The following is a 23,399-nucleotide window of genomic DNA, read 5'->3' as shown; positions in this document are numbered from 1 at the left end:
GATAGTGGATGCATTGTTTGCAATATACCAAAATTCCCAGGACTCTGGAGAGAGGTCCCAGCAGTTTGGAAAACCGCAAATGTAACACCCCTATTTAAGAAAGGAGGGAGACCGAAAGCAGGAAACTATAGACCAGTTAGCCTAACATCTGTTGTTGGGAAAATGCTGGAGTCCTTCATTAAGGAAGCAGTAGCAGGTCATTTGGAAAATCATAATGCAGTCAAGCAGAGTCGGCATGGTTTTATGAAAGGGAAATCATGTTTAACAAACTTTCTGGAATTCTTTTGAGGAGGTAATGAGCAGGGTAACGAGCCAAAGGTGAACCAGTGGATGTGGTGTATTTGGATTTCCAGAAGGCATTTGATAAGGTGCCACGTAAAAGGTTACTGCATAAGATAAGAGCTCACGGAATTGGGGGTAATATATTAACATGGATAGAGAATTGGCTAACTAACAGAAAGCAGAGAGTCGGGATAAATGGGTCATTTTCTGGTTGGCAAACAGTAACTAGTGGGGTGCCACAGGGATCAGTGCTGGGGCCTCAACTATTTACAATCTACATTAATGACTTGGATGAAGGGACCGAGTGTAATGTAGCCAAGTTTGCAGATGATACAAAGATGGGTGGGAAAGCAAGTTGTGCAGAGGACTCAAAGAACCCGCAAAGGGATATAGACAGGCTAAGTGAGTGGGCAAACATTTGGCAGATGGAGTATAATGTGGGAAAGTGTGAGGTTATCCACTTCGGCAGGAAAAATAAAAAAGCAAATTATTATTTAAATGGAGAGAGATTACAAAATGCTACAGTTCAGAGGGATCCGGGGGTCCTTGTGCATTAAACACAAAAAGTTAGCATGTAGGTACAGCAAGTAATCAAAAAGGCAAATGGAATGTTGGCCTTTATTTCAAAGGGGTTGGAGTATAAAAGCAGGGAAGTCCTGCTACAACTGTACATGATATTGCTGAGACTACACCTTGAGTACTGCGTACAGTTTTGGTCTCATTTAATTAAGGATATACTTGCATTGGAGGCAGTTCAGAGACGATTCACTAGGTTAATTCCAGAGATGAGGGGGTTGACTTATGAGGAAAGGTTGAGCAGGCTGGGGCTATACTCATTGGAATTTAGAAGAATGAGAGGTGATCTTATTGAGACGTATAAGATACTGAGGGGGCATGACAAGGTAGATGCAGAGAGGATGTGCCCCCTCGTGGGGAAATCTAGAACGCGGGGCACAGTTTTAAAATAAAGGGTCGCCCTTTTAGAACTGAGATGAGGAGGAATTTCTTCCCTGAGGGTCGTAAATCTATGGAATTCTCTGCCCCAGAGAGCTGTGGAGGCTGGGTCATTAAATACATTTAAAGTGGAGATAGACAAATTTTTGCAAGATAAGGGAGTGAAGGGTTATGGGGAGCGGGCGGGGAAGTGGCTTTGAGCTCAAGATCAGCCATGATCTTATTGAATGGCAGAGCAGGCTCACGGGACCAAGTGGCCTATTCCTGCTCCTATTTCTTATGTTCTTATAACATCAAATAGATGTGTACTCTGCTACCCACTACAGAAATGGGCTTCTAACCAGCATTGAAACTCTACCGTCATTGGTTCAAGGAATACTTGATCCTAATTGGTGAGGTCAGACTTGAAAAAAGCTATCATTCTATGGTTGAAGGAGATGTAAACCACTTTACCTGGTCTGGTTGTTGTCATTTAAGGGAGAAATTTTAATTCCTGTAATTGTTCTTGGGAGTTTATCTTAATGTTTGATGGGTCCCTTCCCAATTATAATTGAGCTGCAGTGGAGACCTAGGGAAAAATTGATATGAAAGACTTTCTAACTAGGTTTGATACTAATTGACATTGTTGGACAAAATTAGAAAACTGGAGCTAATATTTTTTTTTTAAACACACTAGATGACATTCTTCAAAAATCAGATTTGGAGTTTTTAGAAGAGTTTAATTTTAAACTTCTTTCATAATACTTTTTGACTATTAGTCCATGGGGAAACTGTCCAATTAAATCTACAGACTCTAGTTTACACTACGCAGTTATGAATTTTTGCTTTAAGTTCATTATGTACTTTGTGGAAAAAATAATTCTTGTCCCAGTTGGCCTAAAAGGAGACCCAGCCCACAAAAATCAACACTTCCTTTCTTCACATTATGTTAAAAATAGGTTGCCGAATAGTCTTCATGGAATAACAGAGAAACTTGAGATTTGCCTTGATCAACGGAATATGCACTGATCTTTATCAATTTATGTTCCAGTTTTACTGCCAAATGATCTTATGGGTGTGTTGCTTTGTAAGCTTGTGTGGTTGGAAAGGTGGTAATTCTACAATTTCATGTGTGTAAAAAAAACTAATTAAAAAATTTAAATTTCTAGTAGTTTTAAGCGTACACCACAGAGGGTTTTCTATTTTTACATTAATATTGAACAGCAGTCATTCAAGAAAGCAGTTAAACTTTGCTGACCTGCTGTGTGTTCCAGCATTTTCTGTTATAGCAGTTAAACTTTGTTTTCTGAGTTTAAACTCTTCAACAACCCTTGAAACTCTTGAATAGACAAAGTACTACACTAAAATATATAGTTATAGAAAGAAAAAATGCAAAAGTCCAAATCTGATACAAAAACTGGAAATACATAGCTAGTCGATCATCATCTGAAAGGCAAAGAATTTATTTTTCTTGTGGTGGGGTGCCTCCAGTTACTTTGTGGTACTGTATGTCCTGAAATAATGTATGAAATGAGTTTCAGGCCCATTCAATGGCAAATGAAACAATTTTTCTCTCATTTGATATTTTTGTTTATGTCTGAGATTGTAAACACAAGTTGCAAAATAACAGCAGACTGCCAGAAAAAGCACACCACAAGAACACAACACTCCAGTTTGTAACACGTGCAAGTAATTCCATGAAATGCTGGTGGATCTTTTTCTATTCACATTCCTAACTGATTTCCCAAAGCTGGTCTTGCGATCCATTTTTGGCCAACCTGGCCATATTCACCTGCAACTTTTCACTTGGAATGAGGCGGGGTCGACAAAAGTGTAATTTTATATTGTAAAATGGTGTAATACCTGTAAAATGTTATAGTACCAGTAACCATGGAAGACGCAATCATTGTATGAAAGTAAGTTACCCAGAATAGAACACTGGCCTTTATTTAATAAAATTCCAGGTTTGCTCTATCTGGTGTCGTCTTTTACTCCCAATATTCTTATTTTGTTCTGTCTGTGTCCTCCTAAGCAGATAACTACAGTTTGTCAAAATATTATTTTCTGTTTATATTTGAACAGCTATGGTGGCTGCAGGCAGGATGTACTTTGATGCCATTTCAAAATTGGGAGAGCTGAGTTCCCAGTCACCGGTCTCCAAAGAGCTAGGTAAGGTGCATGTGAATCAATGGATGCATTTTGTATCATAAACATTCTTGGCTAGGAGATGAATTAAAAGAATGAATTGCATTTATAAAGTGCCTTATCACGTTAGGAACATCTGTGTTTCACATACAGTGCATTTGAAATGCAAGGGTTGTGACGCAGGCAAACGTGGAGACAGTTTTTCCAGACCCTTCAAACAACATTGTGAGGAACAACCAGTTAATTTGTTTTTGGTGGTGTTGGTTAAGGGCGGTTATTGGGAGAACTCTTTTGAATCGATATAATGGTTCTTTAATCACCATTTCTGAACTTTGTACCACATTGCAAAAACACGATTAACAACAACTTGTATTTATATAGCGCCTTTAATGTAGTAAAACTTCCCGAGGTGCTGCACAGGAGTATTTTAAGACAAAAAATTTGACACTGAGCCACATAAGGATATATTAGGGCAGGTGACCAAAAGCTTGGTCAAAGAGGTAGGTTTTAAGGAGCGTCTTAAAGGAGGAGAGAGAGGTAGTGAGGTGGACAGTTTTAAAGGAGGAGAGAGAGGTAGTGAGGTGGACAGTTTTAGGCAAAGAATTCCACAGCTTAGGGCCCAGGCAACATCACAATAGCTTGATGAAAGACTAGAAAAAGCAAGCGCTGTTGTATGTGCTACAGTTTCCACTGGAGAACTTGTAGAGAGGAACAAGTGTCAATTTTATACACTGGATTGTTTCAGGATAAGGGTTATTGTGTATTCACACTCTTAAATTGCAATTAAATGTTTACTTCATGGAGCATAATTATTTTATGAATGGCTTTATAGTAACATGGATCTTACTCTGGTGATTCACCTACATGATAGTGTATTTAGTCGTAAGCAGAGTTAGTTGAAAGCTTCCAGTTCTAAATAAAATCTGCAGGTAAAAATAATCAAGTAGAGATGGGCAATCCTGATATTGTTCACCATTTTTATTAATTTACAAAATGCACAGATGTAGATTTTTATCATTAAAAAGTATAAATAGGCATTGATGCAGACGAAGAACCATTAAAGTTTACATATTGTTTTAGAGGCGGAAAATACTGATTCTATTTGGACAATTTTCTACCCACCCCTTCATCTCCTGAAGGCACAGACTCTTGCTCTCTTTCTGTTTCTAATTTTCCATTACCTGTTCAAAGTGGTCACTTACTGAATGTGAGCCATACATAGAATTTTAGCAGATGTATGCAGGCATGTACACAGCAATGAAATCAATCTCGCGCGTTCTCGTTTCCTCTCGCGCGTTCTCGTTTCCTCTCGCGCGTTCTCGTTTCCTCTCGCGCGTTCTCGTTTCCTCTCGCGCGTTCTCGGCCCCCCTCGCGCGCTCTCGGCCCCCCTCGCGCGCTCTCGCCCCCCCCCCCCCCGCGGCCCCCCTCGCGTGCGCGGACCCCTCGCGCTCTCGCCCCCCCCCGCGCGGCCCCCCCCTCGCGCTCTCGCCCCCCCCGCGCGGCCCCCCCTCGCGCTCTCGCCCCCCCGCGCGGCCCCCCCTCGCGCTCTCGCCCCCCCGCGCGGCCCCCCCTCGCGCTCTCGGGCCCCCCCCTCGCGCTCTCGGGCCCCCCCTCGCGCTCGCCCCCCTCGGGGGGGGGGCCCCCCCTCGCGCTGGCCCCCTCGCGCTCGCCCCCCCTCGGGGGGGCCCCCTCTCGCGCTCGCACCCCCTCGGGGGGGTCCCACCCTTGCGCCCCCCCCCCTCGCGCCCCCCCCTCGCGCTCGCCCCCCCTCGGGGCGGGGGGGCCCCCCCCCTCGCGCTCGCCCCCCTTGTGGGGGGGCCCCCCCCCTCGCGCTCGCCCCCCTCGCGCCCCCCCCTCGCGCTCGCCCCCCCTCGGGCGGGCCCCCCCCCTCGCGCTCGCCCCCCCTGTCGCGCTCGCCCCCCCTCGGGGGGGGCCCCACCCTCGCGCCCCCCCCCTCGCGCCCCCCCTCGCGCTCGCCCCCCCTCGGGGCGGCCCCCCTCGCGCTCGCCCACCTCGGGGGGGGGGGGCCCCCACCCTCGCGCCCCCCCCTCGCGCCCCCCCTCGCGCTCGCCCCCCTCGGGGAGGTCGCCCCCCTCGGGGGGTGGGGGGGCCCCCCCCCTCGCGCTCGCCCCCCCCCTCGCGCTCGCCCCCCCCCCTCGCGCTCGCCCCCCTCGGGTGGGGCCCCCCCCCCCTCGCGCTCGCCCCCCCTCGGGTGGGGCCCCCCCCCCCCCTCGCGCTCGCCCCCCTCGGGGGGGGGCCCCCCCTCGCGCTCGCCCCCCTCGGGGGGTGGGGGCCCCCCCCTCGCGCTCGCCCCCCTCGCACTTCGCCCCCCTCGGTGTCCCCCCTCCCGGTTCTCCCCCCCCCCCCCCCCCCCCCCCCCCTCCGGTTCTCCCAACCTCCCGGTTCTTCCGCCCCCTCACCCTTCCCCCCCCCTCGCCCTTTGCCCCCCCTCACGCTCGTCCTTCTGGCTCCTTCTCACTCTCGCTCCCTCACTTTGCTACCCTCTCCCCCTCGCATTGCCCCCCTTCTCTCTCTTTCTGCACCGCCCCATTTTCTTTCCCCTTCGTCTTCCTATCCTGTATGAAGTCTGGCAGGATGGCAGCAAAGAAGAAAGTTTATCTGGACACTGAGGCCCACTGCTGCCTCACCGCCCTGACTGGAATTTCCTTCCCTGCCCTTGCCGGGACTGCCATTGGTGAGTCCTTCCTCGCCCATTGAATGTCCCAGTTCCCATCCCATTTCGCTCAGTTTGCTGATTAGATTTAAATTTGAAAAGAAAAATATTTAATTCCATTGGTGTACCAATTAAAAAAAAAAAATATGTTTGCCTTATTTCCATACCTAGCTTTATTTTGATTGTTAATTGAGATTTTAAGGTTTTATTTTTGCAATGCCTATTCTGAAGGATAATTGCAAGTGTTATGACATCACTTAGCTCTGAAGATAGCTGTTCACTGCAGCAACATGGTACAATGTACTAGTAACATAAGTCTTTCTTTACTGCCAGCGCCTCTCGCTTATCTTGAGCATTCCATAATATTAGCCTGAACACTTGGGCATTATGTTTTCATAGTGTTATGTTTGTGCAAGGATTTTAAACTCAAGTTTGGGATGCACTAACTGTTAGCCTTTTTTAGTTTTGTTCGTCTCCTGTGCCTCACTCCAAACACTGAAGTGTGATTTTTTCTCACATTGTATGCAGACTGACTATCAGCAATGTAAACACGCTGAGCAAACTGTATAACACTTTTTTGGATCTTAAATTTATCCATGACCATTGTTTTTCTGATTCCACTGCCAGCTGCGATGCATGCAGTTTTGTAGTGGTGAGACCAACATTGATGGATTTTCCTCTGAAGGAGAGGCAGTTGATATGAGTGAACAGGAAATTATTCTGTTTCATGTATAATGCTCGCCTGATGGTTTAGTGAATAATAGCATCACTTGGTTTATCATAGAATAGAATGATATGCCACAGAAGGAGGCCATTTGGCCCATCATGCCTGCACCATAGTTTAGTAGTAAGTTGTGCAGAAAAGAAGGTCCCAGATACAATTCATGGTCTCTACTGAAATAGCTGATCTTCGCATGAGTCGGGGGTGAAAGAAATCGGTTAAGGTTCTTGCTCTTGATTGCTATCCAGAAATTCCTACTGCAATTTGTGCTTTTGAGAGTACTGGGTAAGGTTAGACTTGGGCTCAACTGTGATGCTCCCAGTATTGAATAGCTGGCCCATGCCTACTTCTTCAACCATTTGCAGGTGTCATTTGTGTGAGCTACTGGAGGGCTGCCAGCACCAGTGGAACTATACCCCAACATAAGTTACTATCTTCAGGAGAGAAAAAGAGAGCAGCAAGAAAATTAAGGGGGAGGTGGGTGTGGGGGGGGTGGGGGTACGGGTGCAGGTGCAATGGGAAACTGCTGGGTTGTGTCCCTGACCTGACAGAACTGGATGTAAGGAAATATGTTGGAAGAAAATACACCCGAGTCCCTTTAGAGTCAGCTTTCTTTGCTGATTGTAATTCCAAAAAGAAAGTTAAGGGGTGATTTCTTTTACATCGCCCTTGCCTGGCGGAATCTGGGCAGTACAGTAGTTGAAATCAAAGCAGTTCAGTTACTGCTCATTTTCCATCCCACAGCAATCTTAAAGCCGGGTGGCTGAGTCATCCAACTGACTCAAGCGGGAGCCTTGTGAATTTATGCTAATCAGGGTCCTATTATGTCGGCCGGACCCCAAAGCCATTTTTATGGTCTACTGGGCTGAGCGTCCATCGTGGATGCTGTGCTCAGTGGAAGCTGCCCATTTTCTTGGAGAAGCCCCCCACCCTTTCTCCTTCACTCCTTCTCTTCCCCCCCCCCCCCCCCCCCACTGATTGTTATGAGGCCAAGAGGAGCAGGAGCTCCTCTGGACCCCACAAAAGTAGTTCGAGCTGCTGCTGTCCTGAGCTCCCCCCTCCTTCTGCCTTCCTAACTCCACCCCCCCCCCCCACCCCAATGGCATAGTTTGCTGCTGGGGTATTGCGCTGGCCCAAACCCGATGAGCTAGTTCTGGATGTGCATTTGGGGAAGGCAGCTCGCTGGCTCCGTTTAAGTGAGGCCTGGCCATTACAATGGATCGGGCCTCCCGCTGCAACTTCCGGATGGTCTGCCCATGCTTTCTGCCAGCCAACCACCCGGGATTTAAGATTCCCCCTTTATAAATGATAATTAATCTTTTAAATATAAACTCGCGGACCTCGTGACGTTGTTTGTGTTGAACCAGGAGATACTCGGGTTTGAAAATGGGGATGCCAAAGGTATGAACAGAAAATACCAGCAATGCTCATCTTAGGCAACCTACTGACAGAAACTGCTGATAGGCTGGTAGCCAGTCCTCAGTACATCAGCATCATGTAATCAGTTGACAGGATGACAGTCTCTGATTCCACAATCTTGTTGATTGAAGGGACTCTACAACACTACATCATATGTACATTCATACATCGACATTGACCTGACTTTTAATAGTATAAAGAGGAAATTGAAAACTATTGTAAGACCAGTCCACCTAAAGAGGCTCCCTTGAATGAGCACGAAGTGCTGCGTTGAAATAAATATTTAAGTGCAATTTAAATTTTGAATGGTATATAATCCTGGGATTGAATGATGTTTTAGTAAAAAGCAAACTGATTTCAGCAGCTGTTTAAATTTTGATGCATGGAAAGCTGTATATTCTGGAAACTTAAATGTATTACTCCATAACGTCATTGTTTCTGAAATAGATAGCTGCCTTAAATTTGTGCTATTATAATGATGACTACAAAGGTTGTGTATGATAGGAAATATGAAAGTAGGGATGATTCATCAAGGTAAGAGGAAGTTATTGGGAATGCTATAGCAACACGAAAACAGTTCAGCTTGTCATAATGCTTATGTTGTAACTTCGCTATAGCAGTGTGATTCTTTGTCTTGTAAAGATTTCCTGTGATAAATTAAAAATTTCTAGTTAGCTTCCACTGTAGGAAAAAGTACTGTAGCTGGCTGGACTTGTGAAATTGGATTTTATCCACTAAAATATAATGGGGTTGTAGTACACTATCTGTCCTTCTTTCAAGTTTTCTCCTTTTACCTCTCTTCGAGACTCTGAGTCATGTATGTCTACAAGCAGGCATCTTGATACATTGCCAAAGTGTCTAATTTCCATGTTTGAGACTGGAAAATGAGTATCAGCAGGTTATTATAGAGGCAATGATGGCCAGGATTGCTCTTACCTTCCCACGATGTCCATGTATGCACACACACTACCCCACCTCCAAACAGGAATTCCTGGATTGTGATCAAAAATGAGAACCCTTGACAAATTATTTAAATCACCTGCCATTTCTGCATTCCCATTTCTTCTTCAGTTATTGAAGTTTTAAATGTGCAAAATTAAGGGTGAAACAAAACAAAAAAATGTGCATTTCATAATAACATGGTTAAATTTATCCGTTGAATTTCCTTACGTGCCCGTTAAATGCTTTCCTCAAATTTTTTACTTGAACATTTCAGGTTTTCCCAAAGGCCTGAACTTACTGGGCCTGAATTTGCTGAAAAATTGTGCCATCATAATGGTGCATCTACGACATCATTATTATGGTGCAGAAATTCCAGGAAATTATTGCATGAGTGACTTGCGCTACTACATACACCATGCCATAATTTGCTGGAAACTTTGCATTGCTTCACAGAGACTCCCATCAAAAAAGTTTGAACAGCTAATTGTCATAGTTCTGCCTCCCACTAAAATCAGTGGCGAGATCGAGTTTATTGAATGAATGCCACAGTCACTTAGACAATTAATGAATGGCACTAGATAGAGGGCTCGGTATGCTTGAAAGGAGAAAGACTTGCATTTATATAGCACCTTTCATGACCACCGGACATCTCAAAGCACTTTACAGCCAATGAAGTACTCTTGAAGTTTAGTCACTGTTGTAATGTGGGAAACTCAGCGGCCAATTTGCGCACAGCAAGCTCCTACAAACAGCAATGTGATAATGACCAGATAATCTGTGTTTGTGAGGTTGATTGAGGGATAAATATTGGCCATAATATTGGGGATAACTCCACTGCTCATCTTTAAAATAGTGCCGTGGGATCTTTAACGTCCACCTGAGAGAGCAGATGGGGCCTCAGTTTAACGTCTCATCCGAAAGACAGCACCTCTGACAGTGCAGCACTCCCTCAGTACTGCACTGAAAATGTCAGCCTGGATTTTTGTGCTCAAGTCTCCTGGAATGGGATTTGAACCCACAACCTTCTCACTCAGAGGCGAGAGTGCTACCAACTGAGCCACAGCTGACACTGTATAATAGAATATTTTGGTTTTGAAATGCAGAGTATTAACCATGTAACTAAACCTATATTTGAATTAACTGGCTCAAATAGTAAGACCATACTTTGCTAATCATTGAATTGTACTAAAGGAACTGCTTTAAAAAAATCAATTATCTTCCAGAGCTGCAGGTCTGATTTATAAAAAATAAAAAAAATCTCCCTGTGCTGGCTGTTGTTTACAGTATCTGACGGCTTGCTCAAGATTTCCATTTGTATAAGATATCATGGATAGGGATGACATTGTTTTTACACTGCTAATTACAATCAGTAGCCCAGTAAAATGCTCAACACCTTCTATTTAAATGAATAATAATTTCATCGTGTTACATTTTATTTACACCACTCCCTTCCAATTTAATCGGTCTTAAAAACACATTTCACTTCGGAAACCTGTCCATAGCAATAAGGAAGTGACTGATTAGGTGAATCTGACTTCAACCGATGGTAAAGAGCAATGAGGCTGTGCTTGTCCATATGCGACTTCAGCAGCTCGGCTCCATTCAGTTTCTGCCATTGGTCGATTGTGTGCACTCAGATGCATCCCACCCCGTAGGAAAGTTTGCTATTATCGCATTATTTATACAGTTTTCATTGACTTGTCTGTTACATTGATTCATATTGCTACATTTCACTTGATTCAAATGAAGCAACGGAGACCTGTATATACTGATAAAACAATGCAAGATTATTTTTTAGCAAATTCCAGGCCATTGAATTTAAATAGTAATGCAATGCATATTTTATCAGATTTGTTTTATTAATTCCTAAGTAGAATGTAGTTAATGTGTTAGTTTAACTGTTACACACAGCATTTACTACAGTACTTTGATGTGAACTGTTTTGGGAGAGAATACTTATTAATATATCCATTGGCTGCACCACTTCTGAGTTGCCACTATGTTCACTGCAGCACATTCTAATTATTTTGTCTTGCAAATTGTGGCGTGAACTTGTCACTGGAGGATCGGGGAGCACGACAGTGTACTTATGGCCACTGTCACGAATATCACCGTTGCAGCGAATTCTTGACCCAAGTTTTGCCCAGAGCTGTGATACTGTTATCTAAATTTGGATTCTTCAGTCTGAACATGTGCATTGTACCTAGTTTCACATGATGCAAAAATATAATTCATTCAGTGGAACTGCTGGAATATTTTTCTTCAGCTTCTAGCAGTTTCTGCTTAGTTTATTTTAACAATTTGAAGAAAAGGTTCGGACAATTTTCAACTATTTATTTAGGTAAAGTTTATATTGTATTTCATTAAATTTTACGTATGCATTAAAAACACTACCAATTACACACCTGTTGCAGCTTTTGTTTTGTGTTCTATAATCTACAGAAAGCACATTAAACAGAGGGAGGGGGAGTTTTATTGTACTTTCAATTCATTAATTACAAAAAATGAGTTAACTTTTGAAGGAAACATTTTTTAATTAGCACAATTATCACCTGGTATGTTAGTAGAACTGCATCATAGAACATTGGTGTGCCTCTAATTATCCCTGATTCACGTATTATGTAACAGTTAGACAATGTAAACATTAAAATTTAAGGTGATCATAAAAAGAATTGAAGCGGAGGATAGAAAAAAATTATTTTGTAGAGGGCGGTTAGATTGTGGAATACTCTGCCATAGGCCATTGATGAAGCAGAGTCCATATGTTTTTTTTAAAAGGCAATTAGATAGTTGCTTGAAAAAGAGGAACAATGAATGGTTGTGGGGAGCAAGCAGGAGAATGGGATTAGATTAAAGGCTCATGGAGAAAAGCACCTGTGCTGATCTGATGGATGAAATGGCCTGCTTTGGTGCTGTTAACATTTTATGAAATGACAAGTGGATCATGATGGTTCCTGAGCTTAAATTATGGAAATATTCCATAGAAAACAACTGCTGTAGGATGAATAATATAGGGTATAAAGTTTAATTATTCTTGAGTTTTGGTGTGTCTTGGTGTATTTTCCTTTGGCGGAAGTGGTTCAGACTGCATGATTTCAGAAGGAAACTAGATTAGTACATGAGAGAAAAGGGAATAGAAAGATATGCTGAAAGACTGAGATGAAGTAGATGGAATGGGAGGAGACTCTTGTGGAGTATAAACACCAGTACAGAATAGTTGAGCCAAATGACCTGTTTTGGTGCTGTATATTCTATGTAATTCTATGTAAATAGGTCCAGTAGTTAATAATACAGTTAATAGTATGCTGTCTATGGAAAGAAAAGTCTTGGAACAAAAAGCTCTTTTCTTGTTCCATACTTTTTTATTACTATAACAGTGACAGTTTCTTGTACCAATTGCAAATGTTTCATGTTTAGATTTTGACAGCCAGAAACCATTTTTCCTTTTCTATATAATTAGCCTGCTTAATGCTCTCTCAGCATTGAGAACACAATTCACGACTTATTACTATGTGACACATGTTGGACACAGAATTGCCGAGTAATCCACTGCCGATAACTTTCAAGCCTTCAGTGGTGGTGTCACATTTATTAATCTTGTGTGAGCTTCATTGCACATCAAGGACATTGCGGACACCAACAGTCATTGGTAGTGGAGGAAAACTGCTTTGGAAAAAAAGTCCCTGGTGTAGTCGAAACTCTTATAAATGATAACAGCAGGGAGTGTTTCAAGGTTGTAATCTAATCTCCTGGTCCAAATGACAGTTATAAACTGAATTTCTCTCTCGGTGTTTACAACATTTGAACTTCTCAATTAGATTGCTGGATTGTAATCACGCATGTGTGTATTTCTCTTTCTAATCCATTATATGCGTTCAGACAAACGTAATCAACTTCCAGTTATTCCACAGTAATATTTCAAAAAAATTATTCAATATGAGCAACCAGTATTGAACAGAATCAACAAGCAGCAATGTGTTTTTAATGTATTACTTTTTAAAGAATAGCACCAACACGGCAGTATTTATTAACAAACTCCCAACCACCTTCAACACATAAGAACATAAGAAATAGGAGCAGGAGTAGGCCATTTGGCCCTTTGAGCCTGCTCCGCCATTCAATAAGATCATGGCTGATCTTCTACCTCATCTCCACTTTCCTGCACTATCCCCATATCCCTTGATTCCTTAATATTCAAGAATCTATCGATCTCTGTCTTGAATATACTCAACGACTGAGCCTCCACAGCCCTCTGGGGTAGAGAATTCCAAAGATTCCCCACCCTCTGAGTGAAGAAATTTCTCCTCATTTCAATCCTAAATGGCCAACCCCTTATTCTGAGACTGTGACCCCTGGTTCTAGACTCCCCAGCCAGGGGAAACATCCTCCCTGCATCTACCCTGTCAAGCCCTGTAAGAATTTTGTATGTTTCAATGAGATCACCTCTCATTCTTCTAAGCTCTAGAGAATATAGGCCTAGTCTACTCAATCTCTCCTCATAGGACAATCCCCCCCATCCCAGGAATCAGTCTGGTGAACCTTTGTTGTACTCCCTCTATGGCAAGTATATCCTTCCTTAGGTAAGGAGACCAAAACTGTACACACTACTCCAGGCGTGGTCTCACCAGGGCCCTGTATAATTGCAGTAAGACGTCTTTACTCTTATTCTCAAATCCTCTTGTAATAAAGGCCAACATACCATTTGCTTTCCTAATTGCTTGCTGTACCTTCATGTTAACTTTCATTGATCCGTGTACAAGGACACCCAGGTCCCTCTGAACACCAACATTTCCCAATCTCTCTCCATTTAAAAAATACTCTGCTTTTCTATTTTCCTACCAAAGTGGATAACTTCTCATTTCTCCACATTATATTCCATTTGCCATGTTCTTGCCCACTCACTTAGCCGGTCTATATTTCCTTGAAGCCCCCTTGCATCCTCCTCACAGCTTACATTCCCACCCAGCTTTGTATCATCAGCAAACTTGGATAGATTACATTTGGTCTCCTCATCCAAATCATTGATGTAGATTGTGAATAGCTGAGGCCCAAGCACTGATCCTTGTGGTGCCCCACTAGTTACAGCCTGCCAACCCGAAAATGACCCGTTTATTCCTACTCTCTGTTTTCTGTCTGTTAACCAATCCTCAATCCATGCTAGTACATTATCCCCAATCCCATGAGCCCTAATTTTGTTTAATAACCTCTTGTGTGGCACCTTAGCGAATGCCTTCTGAAAATCCAAATACACCACATCCACTGGTTCCCCCTTATCTATTCTGCTAGTTACAACCTCAAAAAACTCTGATTTGTCAAACACGATTTCCTTCATAAATCCGTGTTGACTCTGCCCAATCCTGTTATTATTTTTGAAGTGCCCTGTTACCATGTCCTTAATAATAAATTATAGCAAATTCCCTATTTTAAAATAAGGACTGAAACCTGTACTGCATACTGTAGATTACAGCAGGATTTCCCCCCCACTATTGAAGGATTTTTCAACCATTTGGAATGAACTCAGACTTTTCATCAAATCACATTTCAGTCCAAATAGTTGAAAAACAAAACACATTTACTTTAGAGGTTCAATTAAAATGTGATCTATTTGATTTTAAAGTGTGTTCAGGATTAAACAATTGAGTTTGGTAGGTCTTGCCTGAAAGTAAAAATTCTGAAAGCATCAGAGATGTGACGTGAAACCTCATTTGCTCCCCATTTTGTGGAAAGAACATCTTGAAGCATTATTACGTTGCTCTTTCATCTCTTTATTCGCCCATTTTCCTTAATGCAGGGGTGTTGAACCTTTTGCCTTTCAAGGCAGTCTAGCTGTGTACCATGGCACCTTGGTCATATAGAAAGTTTAAATTCATGGGACACTGTTGTAAGGCTAAATGGCATGCGAGAAGGAGCTCCTACACATGAAATCTTAAGTTCACCTTGAACACTCTAGAGAAATCATGCAGGAAAAAAACTACATTTGCACAGCCGAAAATCTACAAGTAAAAGCCTGGTTTGTTTTTGAAGTCGTTATTATGAGTGCATTTAGCATAGGAAAATACAGAAAGAGATCCTTCCACAGAACACATGTTATATTATGGACCCCACCCAATTAATCTAATCTGCTGAGAGAGGAATAATTGGAGTTGAATTTTTTAAAATAATTTTTCAATCCCTAACCCCTTATAGTAGAACCTAAGTTATTTATAAAGACAAAAACTTCTGGACATCCAAAATAAAAACATAAAATGTTGGCTTATCGAAGGGCATACCCTAAATTGTCAACCAGTCTTTTCTCTGTACATGCTGACTGACCTGCTGTGTATTTCCAACATCTTCTGTTTTTATTCTAAACTATTTAATCCTGCCCTGTTGCATTCTACGGATGACTGGTCAGTCATGCCAGCAATTTAGGAACCACTGTGTTGTACAGTGTATTTGATCATCCATGTCAGTCCTGTCCACCTGCAATCCCATTCTAAACCTGATTTTATTCAGCTCTTGTTTACAATAATTAAATCAACAGAGTATGTACTGCTTTTGTTAGAAGTATATCTGCTATTTTGTGGAGGGAAAACATTTCTGCTGTCCCTCATCTTCATTTTGCATTCATGCCTTCTAGTCCAGTCCTCACTGCCCAAGTTAAATAAATTGTTTGCATCTACAATATCCTTGAGCCTCTGCGTCAAAAGGTCGTGTTCAAGCGCCACTCCAGAGACTTGAACACATAATCCAGGCTGGTGTTTCAATGTAGTACTGATGGAGTGCTCTGCTTTTGGAGGTGCAGTCTTTCAGACAAAGCGTTAAACCAAGACCCTGTCTGCTCAATAAAAGATCCCATGGCATTATTCAAGAAGAGCAGTGGTATTCTGCCGGTGTCCTGGCCAGCATTTATCCCTCAACCAAGACTGCTAAAACAAATTATTGGATCATTTATCTCATTGCTGTTTGTGGGATGTGGCTGTGCGCAAATGCATATTATTAAGTCTCCGGAGTGGGACTTGAACCCATGATCCTTGGACTCAGAGGTGAGTGTGCTATCACTGAGCCAAGGTGGACACTGGTGTACAGTGCTTTGCTACAATAAAAACTTTAAAAATCACTACCAGATTTCACTTCCTCCCCCGCCCCCCCCCCCCCCCCCCTCAAAACAACACTTGCCAAAATAGGTAACAGTGTTGTTTCAATGTATTCAACTCGGGGCTATAGGTAGTTAACTTCTTGTTATTTACTGTAGGCCAGTTATTCCCCTCATGGGACCACTTAATTGGTGATAGCATTAGCTCATTTACACTTCTCTAGCAGCTCAGCTGTATCTAAAACAATTTTGAATCTAAGGCCGGAATTTTCTGGGGGTCAGCACGCAGGATCGGTGGCAGGTCTGGTGGGAAATTTGATTTTTTTTGACAGCGAATCGGGACCCCGCTACGACACGCCTTTCCCACAGGCGCGTGTGTGATCTCCGATCTGATCCGACCCAACCCGCAGAGGCGGGCGACCCAATTAAGCCAATTATTGAGTTGTTGACAGACCCTTAATAATGCTTTTAACCTTGCCTTTTAATGTTAACTGCTCGCCCGCGGGGTCCACGCTGCTCGTGAACCACGTCTGTGAACCTGAGGCAGGAGCTGAATGGTCATTGCTCCAGCTGATTACTTGACATCTTCAAATGTACAGTAAAAGCTCCCACCTGACAGATCATCACATTCCTCAGCCACAAGCTGTTTCTCAGCCCATTTCCAGCACAGATTCTGCAGGCTTCCACTTTCCATTCTCCATCCACTCTTGCCTCATTGGAAGAACTCTCTCACCAATGACAATCTCTACTTCACCGGCCATCTATTCCATCAACATACTGTCTCACCTTGGTCCTCAGAATCCAACCATGATCAGCTGCCCGGGAGGCATGGGATGGCCTCACCATGGCCAGATTTACTTCACTTGATGCTGTACACCCTGGCTGCCATATGATGCGCCAGGTTGGCACCACCCCACACCGACACCACAAAGCATGGCTACAATGTCCAAGCCATTCCTTTCACACTCCCTACCATTGCGGGGGATACCGTTTTGTCTCACCGTTCACTGCAACTCACTAAGCCACTTTCAAAGGTGCACGCAAATCTATCCAAGAACGCAAAGTGTTGAAAATAAAGGTTTCAATGTTTGACCACATTAACAGAAACCTTACATGAATATTGTACTACGCTTGTGTGCTGTTAGTTGGTATGATTGCACTAGGATGAGGGCGAGTGTGAGGGGTGGCTATTGAGATGGGGAAGTGATAATGTAGATAGAGAGGGATGGGTGGAGGTGCAAGGTAAGTTGGTGTGAGTAAGGATGTGCAGGAGTAGGATAGGAAAGGCAGTGTGATGGGGATGTGATGAGGGGCACAGCAGGATGAGGTTGAATGTGGCTTTGTACTAACATTTCGTGATCTACTGAGATCATTGAAATGTTTGCGCCACTGCACCCAGGTCCTCCTGACCACATCCCTGCTTGTGCTCTCCTGTGCAATGTGCAACCAGGCTGTTTTGTTCTCCTGGGGAGGTGTCTTCTGCCCATGGGAAGGGAAGAGGACCTCCTTGCGTGCTGTGACTCCCTCCATAAGCATATGGAGGGAGTCATGGGAGAACCTGGGTGCAGCCCTGTATCTCTGTGCAGTGATTGTTAGCGTTTGCAGCACTTCAGTGATACACATTTAGTATGCCCATTCCATAAAGTTTCCTGGCCCCAACCGCCTCCTTTTCACTATGGACGTCCAATCCCTCTACACCTCCATCCCCCACCAGGATGGCCTGAGGGCGCTCCGCTTCTTCCTTGAACAGAGGCCCAACCAGTCCCCATCCACCACCACCCTCCTCCACCTGGCTGAACTTGTTCTCACATTGAACAACTTCTCCTTTGACTCCACTCACTTCCTCCAAATCGAAGGTGTTGCTATGGGAACCCGCATGGGTCCTAGCTATGCCTGCCTTTTCGTGGGATATGTGGAACACCCTTTGTTCCAGTCTTACTCAAGTCCCCTCCCTCACCTCTTTTTCCGGTACATTGACGACTGTATCGGTTTCCTGCTCTCTCCCTGAACTAGATAATTTCATCCACTTTGCTTCCAATTTCCACTCTTCCCTCACCTTCAAATGGTCCACCTCCGACTCTTCCCTTCCCTTCCTTGACTTCTCCGTCTCCATCTCTGGGGATAGGTTATTGACAAACATTCACTACAGGTCCACTGACTCCCACAGCTACCTGGACTACACTTCCTCCCACCCCGCCTCCTGTAAGGACTCTATTCCATTCTCCCAGTTTCTCTATCTCCACCGCATCTGCTCTGATGATGCCACCTTCCATACCAGTGCTTCCGACATGTCTTCCTTTTTACTCAACCGAGGATTCCCCTCTACTGTGGTTGACACGGCCCTTGACCCTGTCCATTCTATCTCCTGCACTTCCGCCCTCACCCCTGCCCCTCCCTCCCGGAACCACGATAGAGTTCCCCTTGTCCTCACCTTTCACCCCACCAGCCTCCACATTCAACAGATCATCCTCCGCCATTTCGGCCACCTCCAGTGTGATCCCACCACCAAACACATCTTCCCCTCACCTCCCCTTTCAGCATTTCGAAGGGACCGCTCCCTCCGCGACACCCTGGTCCACTCCTCTATCACCCCCAACACCCCTTCCCCTTCACCTGGCATCTTCCCGTGCATGCAGATTGGGTGGCTGCTTTGTGGAACACCTCCGTTCAGTCCATAAGGAGGACCCCGAGCTTCCGGTCGCCTGTCGCTTTAATTCTCCGCTCCACTCCCACTCGGACCTCACTGTCCTCGGCCTTTTGCATTGTTCCACTGAAGCTCAGCGTAAACTCGAGGAACAGCACCTCATCTTTCGATTAGGCACTTTACAGCCTTCTGGACTCAACATAGAGTTCAACAATTTCAGATCATAACCTCGGCCCCTATCATATATATATTTTTTATCCACACCTTTTGTTTGTGTCTGTTCTTCTCTCCCACATGGCAGCTGTCTTTCATTCTGCCAGCGCAATTTACACTTCATCTAGAGCCATCCTTTGTTTCTTAACCTGTCCCATTACCACCTCCTTTTGCCTTGAATATCTCTTAATGTCTCTTAACCTCTCCTGCCTTCTATCCTATCAGACCTTCCCTTTTGTTCTTTCATCCCCTCCCCCCTTTCCCAGCCCCTACACTTGCTTAAAAATCTGTTCCATTTCCTGCTTTTTTTCCAGTTCTGACGAAAGGTCATCGACCTGAAACGTTAACTCTGTTTTTCTCTTCACAGATGCTGCCTGACCTGCTGAGTATCTCCAGCATTTTGTTTTTATTTCAGATTTCCAGCATCTGCAGTATTTTCTTTTTGCCATAAAGTTACTCCCTCTGTTTGCAGGATATAATTAAAGTTTATTCTATTAGGGCTTTTAATATAAAAAAAAAGCCCAAATGCTTAACTTCTGTTGAGTAATTACCCAGCCAGGAAACCCTTGTAAAATCTACACCTCCCTTTAAAAGGCTTATTTATCCAGCAAACAAGCTACTCTTAAGATTAAATATCCACAATTCAATTAGTTGTGAAATACCACAGTAACTCTCCAATGAAATTGCTTTATTAGTTAGTCATGCCATTTGTTTTGTTCAAGCAATACATTTTTGCTTCTCATTTAACATTTCACCGTGAATTAACAGACCTGGAGGATTAAACTCTGAACAAGCAATAATACGAAAATACTTTTTCTGCCCTCTTTCTTTTATTAATATTGATGTTCCAGAACAAAAGGGAAATTTAAAAAAATCCAGGATAAACTCCTGCAATGGCCGCCACTTCCAAGTATTTGTTGGAAAAGTACCCCCATTGCAAACTTAAAGTAAAAACGTGTTCCCCAGACAATGATGGCTTACTGGTTGTGCCAACTTCATTGCACAATTATGGTTGAGTGTAGAAATTTGCTATTTCTTTACATTAGCTGTTAAAATTTTAATTCTACGTATAATAATATAGACATGGGAGAAAGCCTTCTCTCCTTGACTACCTCTGAGGAAATATTTGATGATAAGGTCATTGTAATGCATTACCCCCGAGTATACTTCACCATCTGATTGGCATCAGGTTTTTTCCCCTCCACAGAAAACATTGGAACATTATCAAAATCAGTATATTTGTTTATTTATAAAAATGGCCCATCACAAACTTTCTTAGTTAGCTTTGTGACAGCCTGGAGAGATTACGTGTGATGAGAATAGAATATTAACTTAATGGCTATTTAATGAATATGGGTGTCTTTCATTCCCTGCACTAATGTAATATATCCTCCTCCTCTCCCTTGCACCCTCACAAAAAAGCTAAATTTTCACAAAATTGTGACATAGTGAAACAAATCCTAGACATTGGCAGGAAGCCAATCCCTTTGCTTGTCGACTAAGCGTACTTAAATCGCACCTTTTCGGAATGCAATTGCACAATGGGAGCGCTTTGAAACCTGAAGCAGGATTTTGAATTTTGCACCTGTTTGTGCAGGGTGGTCTAAAAATGTTAATGTTAAAACGGAATGACTTTAAAACAATGGAGAGCTATGATACTGACTTCTGCTTATCTATAGATTTTCTTTGTAATTGAAGAGGCGATTTTTCAATGTGAAAAGACGCATTCTGTTCTCTGATTAAGAAATTTGCATTAGACAGTGATCTTTGCCACTTTGTTGATGCATTAAGCCTCTAAACTGGCTTATTCCTCTTACTTTTTTTTGTTTCCTTTATGAAAATGTGGCAGATCAGAAACATCGTCTGTGTCCATCCAAACACTGCATTATTGGTGGAAGTAGCCGCTGCTAAATTAAACTCTTGGGGTCCAGCTTCAGGCACTGCCACAAAACCCACCATTGCTAATGTTGGTGGCTCCACTGAAAACTCCCTCTGGTGTAACATACAGCTTTTTTTAAACTTGTACTACGTGCAGTTGTTTTTTTTTAACTAGACTAATTCCAGGTGTTGAGGAGGAAAATTGTTCCTGTGAACTGAGAACTGGCCAAACAGTAAGATAATAATTTTACTAATACGGATCACAAAAAATGAAGGTAACGTTCCCCCTTGATATTCCTTCAATGTTTAGTAGCAGCACCATCACTAAATTGGAGAATTACTGTAGGAACTGACTGGGGCTGCTGAAGCATAATTTGGAGATTCCCATATTTTCCTACATTACAACAGTGACTCTACTTTAAAAAGTACTTCATTGGCTGTAAAACACTTTGGGACGTCTGGTGGTCATGAAAGGCGCTGTATAAATGCAAGTCTTTCTTTCAGTGGTTCCACTTGTTTTACATTGAAATGTGGATCACCTTTCCCTGAATGACTTCTAGTTTATAATAACAGAAATTGATGGAATTGGTAGCATTGGACACCAACATATTTAAGTAGGTTAATATGTTATTGAGTTAGCACAAAATAAAAAATTATAAGAAAAATGCTACATTACCTTTGATCAGAGAAAAAAATGTAGAAATATTCACTAAACTTTTTATTTTAAGTCGCTATTCTCATCTGAATGGAGACCCGCCATGCCTAATCATCTTGACTCATCACCAAGGGGAGGCATTCCACATATCCTAAAGCTGCCTCATTGATTACAGTAATAGCTGTGACGTAGGTGTATTTAACACTGGGTAAATACCAGCAGGGTATGCCTGGAGGCAAGAGAATCTGTCTTGGCAGGTGACTGCAGAGGTGGTAAACTTTACTGATTTTTTAAAAGTAATTGAATATTTTGTACTTGGTTCTTTCCCCCCCCCCCCCCCCCCCCGCAGTAGACAGTAAGGGAATTCTTTGAACAAACAATACTCCTCTTAGATTTTCCTTTTGCTGTAATGTTATGGTAATCATTTATGAGTAATCATAGATGTGTACAATCATTATGTTCCACTGTTGCTACATCCACCCACCTTCTGCCAGCTCTTACCATTGAAGCTCACTAGTTTTTGCTCACTGGGCAAATATTGATGCCTAGCAACAAATCAGGAATGTTTAGTAAAGTAGGGAAGATTGCATTAGGGAGTGCCTTGTGAACCTGTAACATCTTGTATGCGTGTGACATAATAAATTGCAGAAGATTGTAGTCTGGTGGGAAAAAAATTCTTTAGACAAAATAATTAATACGTTCATGAAGTCACTGTACAGTTTTGTTGCACAGTACTTACCTGCGAATATATTGGCATATCTCAATATTGTTGACTACATACTGGGAACTACAAGCTTTGGAGGGTCAGGCTAACTTGGTGGCATCTTTTGGGTTTGGCCAGGACTAGGAGTTATTCAAGGTTCTACTTGCATAGGTAGGAGTCTTGCAGGATTGGTTTCTTCCTCTGTGTGGTGCTTATGGGGCCCAATTAAACAGAAGAAAATCCTTGTTAGAAACATAGAAACATAGAAGATAGGAGCAGGAGTAGGCCATTCGGCCCCTCGAGCCTGCTCTGCCATTCAATGAGACCATGGCTGATCATCCAAATTCAGTACCCTGTTCCTGCCTTCTCCCCATATCCCTTGATCCCTTTAGCCTTAAGAAATATATCCAACTCCTTCTTGAATATATTTAATGAACTGGCCTCCACTGCCCTCTGTGGCAGAGAATTCCACAGGTTCACCACTCTCTGGGTGAAGAAATTCCTCCTCATTTCAGTCCTAAATGGCTTACCCCTTATCCTTAGACTATGACCCCTGGTTCTGGACTCCCCGGCCATCGGAAACATCCTTCCTGCATCTAGTCTGTCCAGGCCTGACAGAATTTTATAGGTTTCGATGAGATCCCCTCTCAATCTTCTAAACTCCAGTGAGTATAAGCCCAATCGAGACAATCTCTCCTCATACGTCATTCCTGCCATCCCAGGTATCAGCCTGGTGAATCTTCGCTGCACTCCTTCCATGGCAAGAACGTCCTTCCTCAGATAAGGCGACCAAAACTGCACACAATACTTGTCCTTGCCAACTTGGAAGGGGTAGTCTGGGAGTGTGGGGAGGCTGTCTGTGTCAATAGACTTCAGGAAAGGGCTCTAGCCTGCATTTTACCTCCCAATTTTTCTATGTTTCAAAGCTCCAGGCACACTCGGTACATTACCCATTCTGATTGGCCTGTGTCCCAAAGGTGTTTAATTCATATGGTTGCTCTGAGGATTTGCATTTTCCCATGGAAGGTTGGGGGAAGTGCACCTTCTTATGACTAGCAGTGACAGATATAATAACTTGTGTATAGCCAAGAGGCTGTTCCAAAACAACTGGTCTA

General features: G+C 43.3%; 1 protein-coding gene across 2 annotated transcripts in view; it reads left to right on the top strand.

Moving 5' to 3' along the window:
* The window catches only part of baiap2l1a (BAR/IMD domain containing adaptor protein 2 like 1a), a 166,684-nt gene that overhangs the window by 26,902 nt on the left and 116,383 nt on the right, over nucleotides 1-23,399 (top strand). The window contains exon 3 of one of the 2 annotated variants that reach the window (XM_086001131.1): nucleotides 3,298-3,384. The exons of the other annotated variant lie outside the window; for it this stretch is intronic. Within the exon in view, the coding sequence (XP_085857257.1) occupies nucleotides 3,298-3,384 (87 nt within the window). The remainder of the gene's footprint in view (nucleotides 1-3,297; nucleotides 3,385-23,399) is intronic. 2 annotated transcript variants of the gene reach the window in all.

Source organism: Somniosus microcephalus, chromosome 11, assembly GCF_052327205.1.
Source record: "Somniosus microcephalus isolate GS21.2 chromosome 11, FLI_Smic_1.0, whole genome shotgun sequence".
Lineage (NCBI taxonomy): Eukaryota > Metazoa > Chordata > Chondrichthyes > Squaliformes > Somniosidae > Somniosus > Somniosus microcephalus.
The sequence above is the reverse complement of the archived record's forward strand: the minus strand, read 5'-3'. Positions and strand labels throughout refer to the sequence as shown.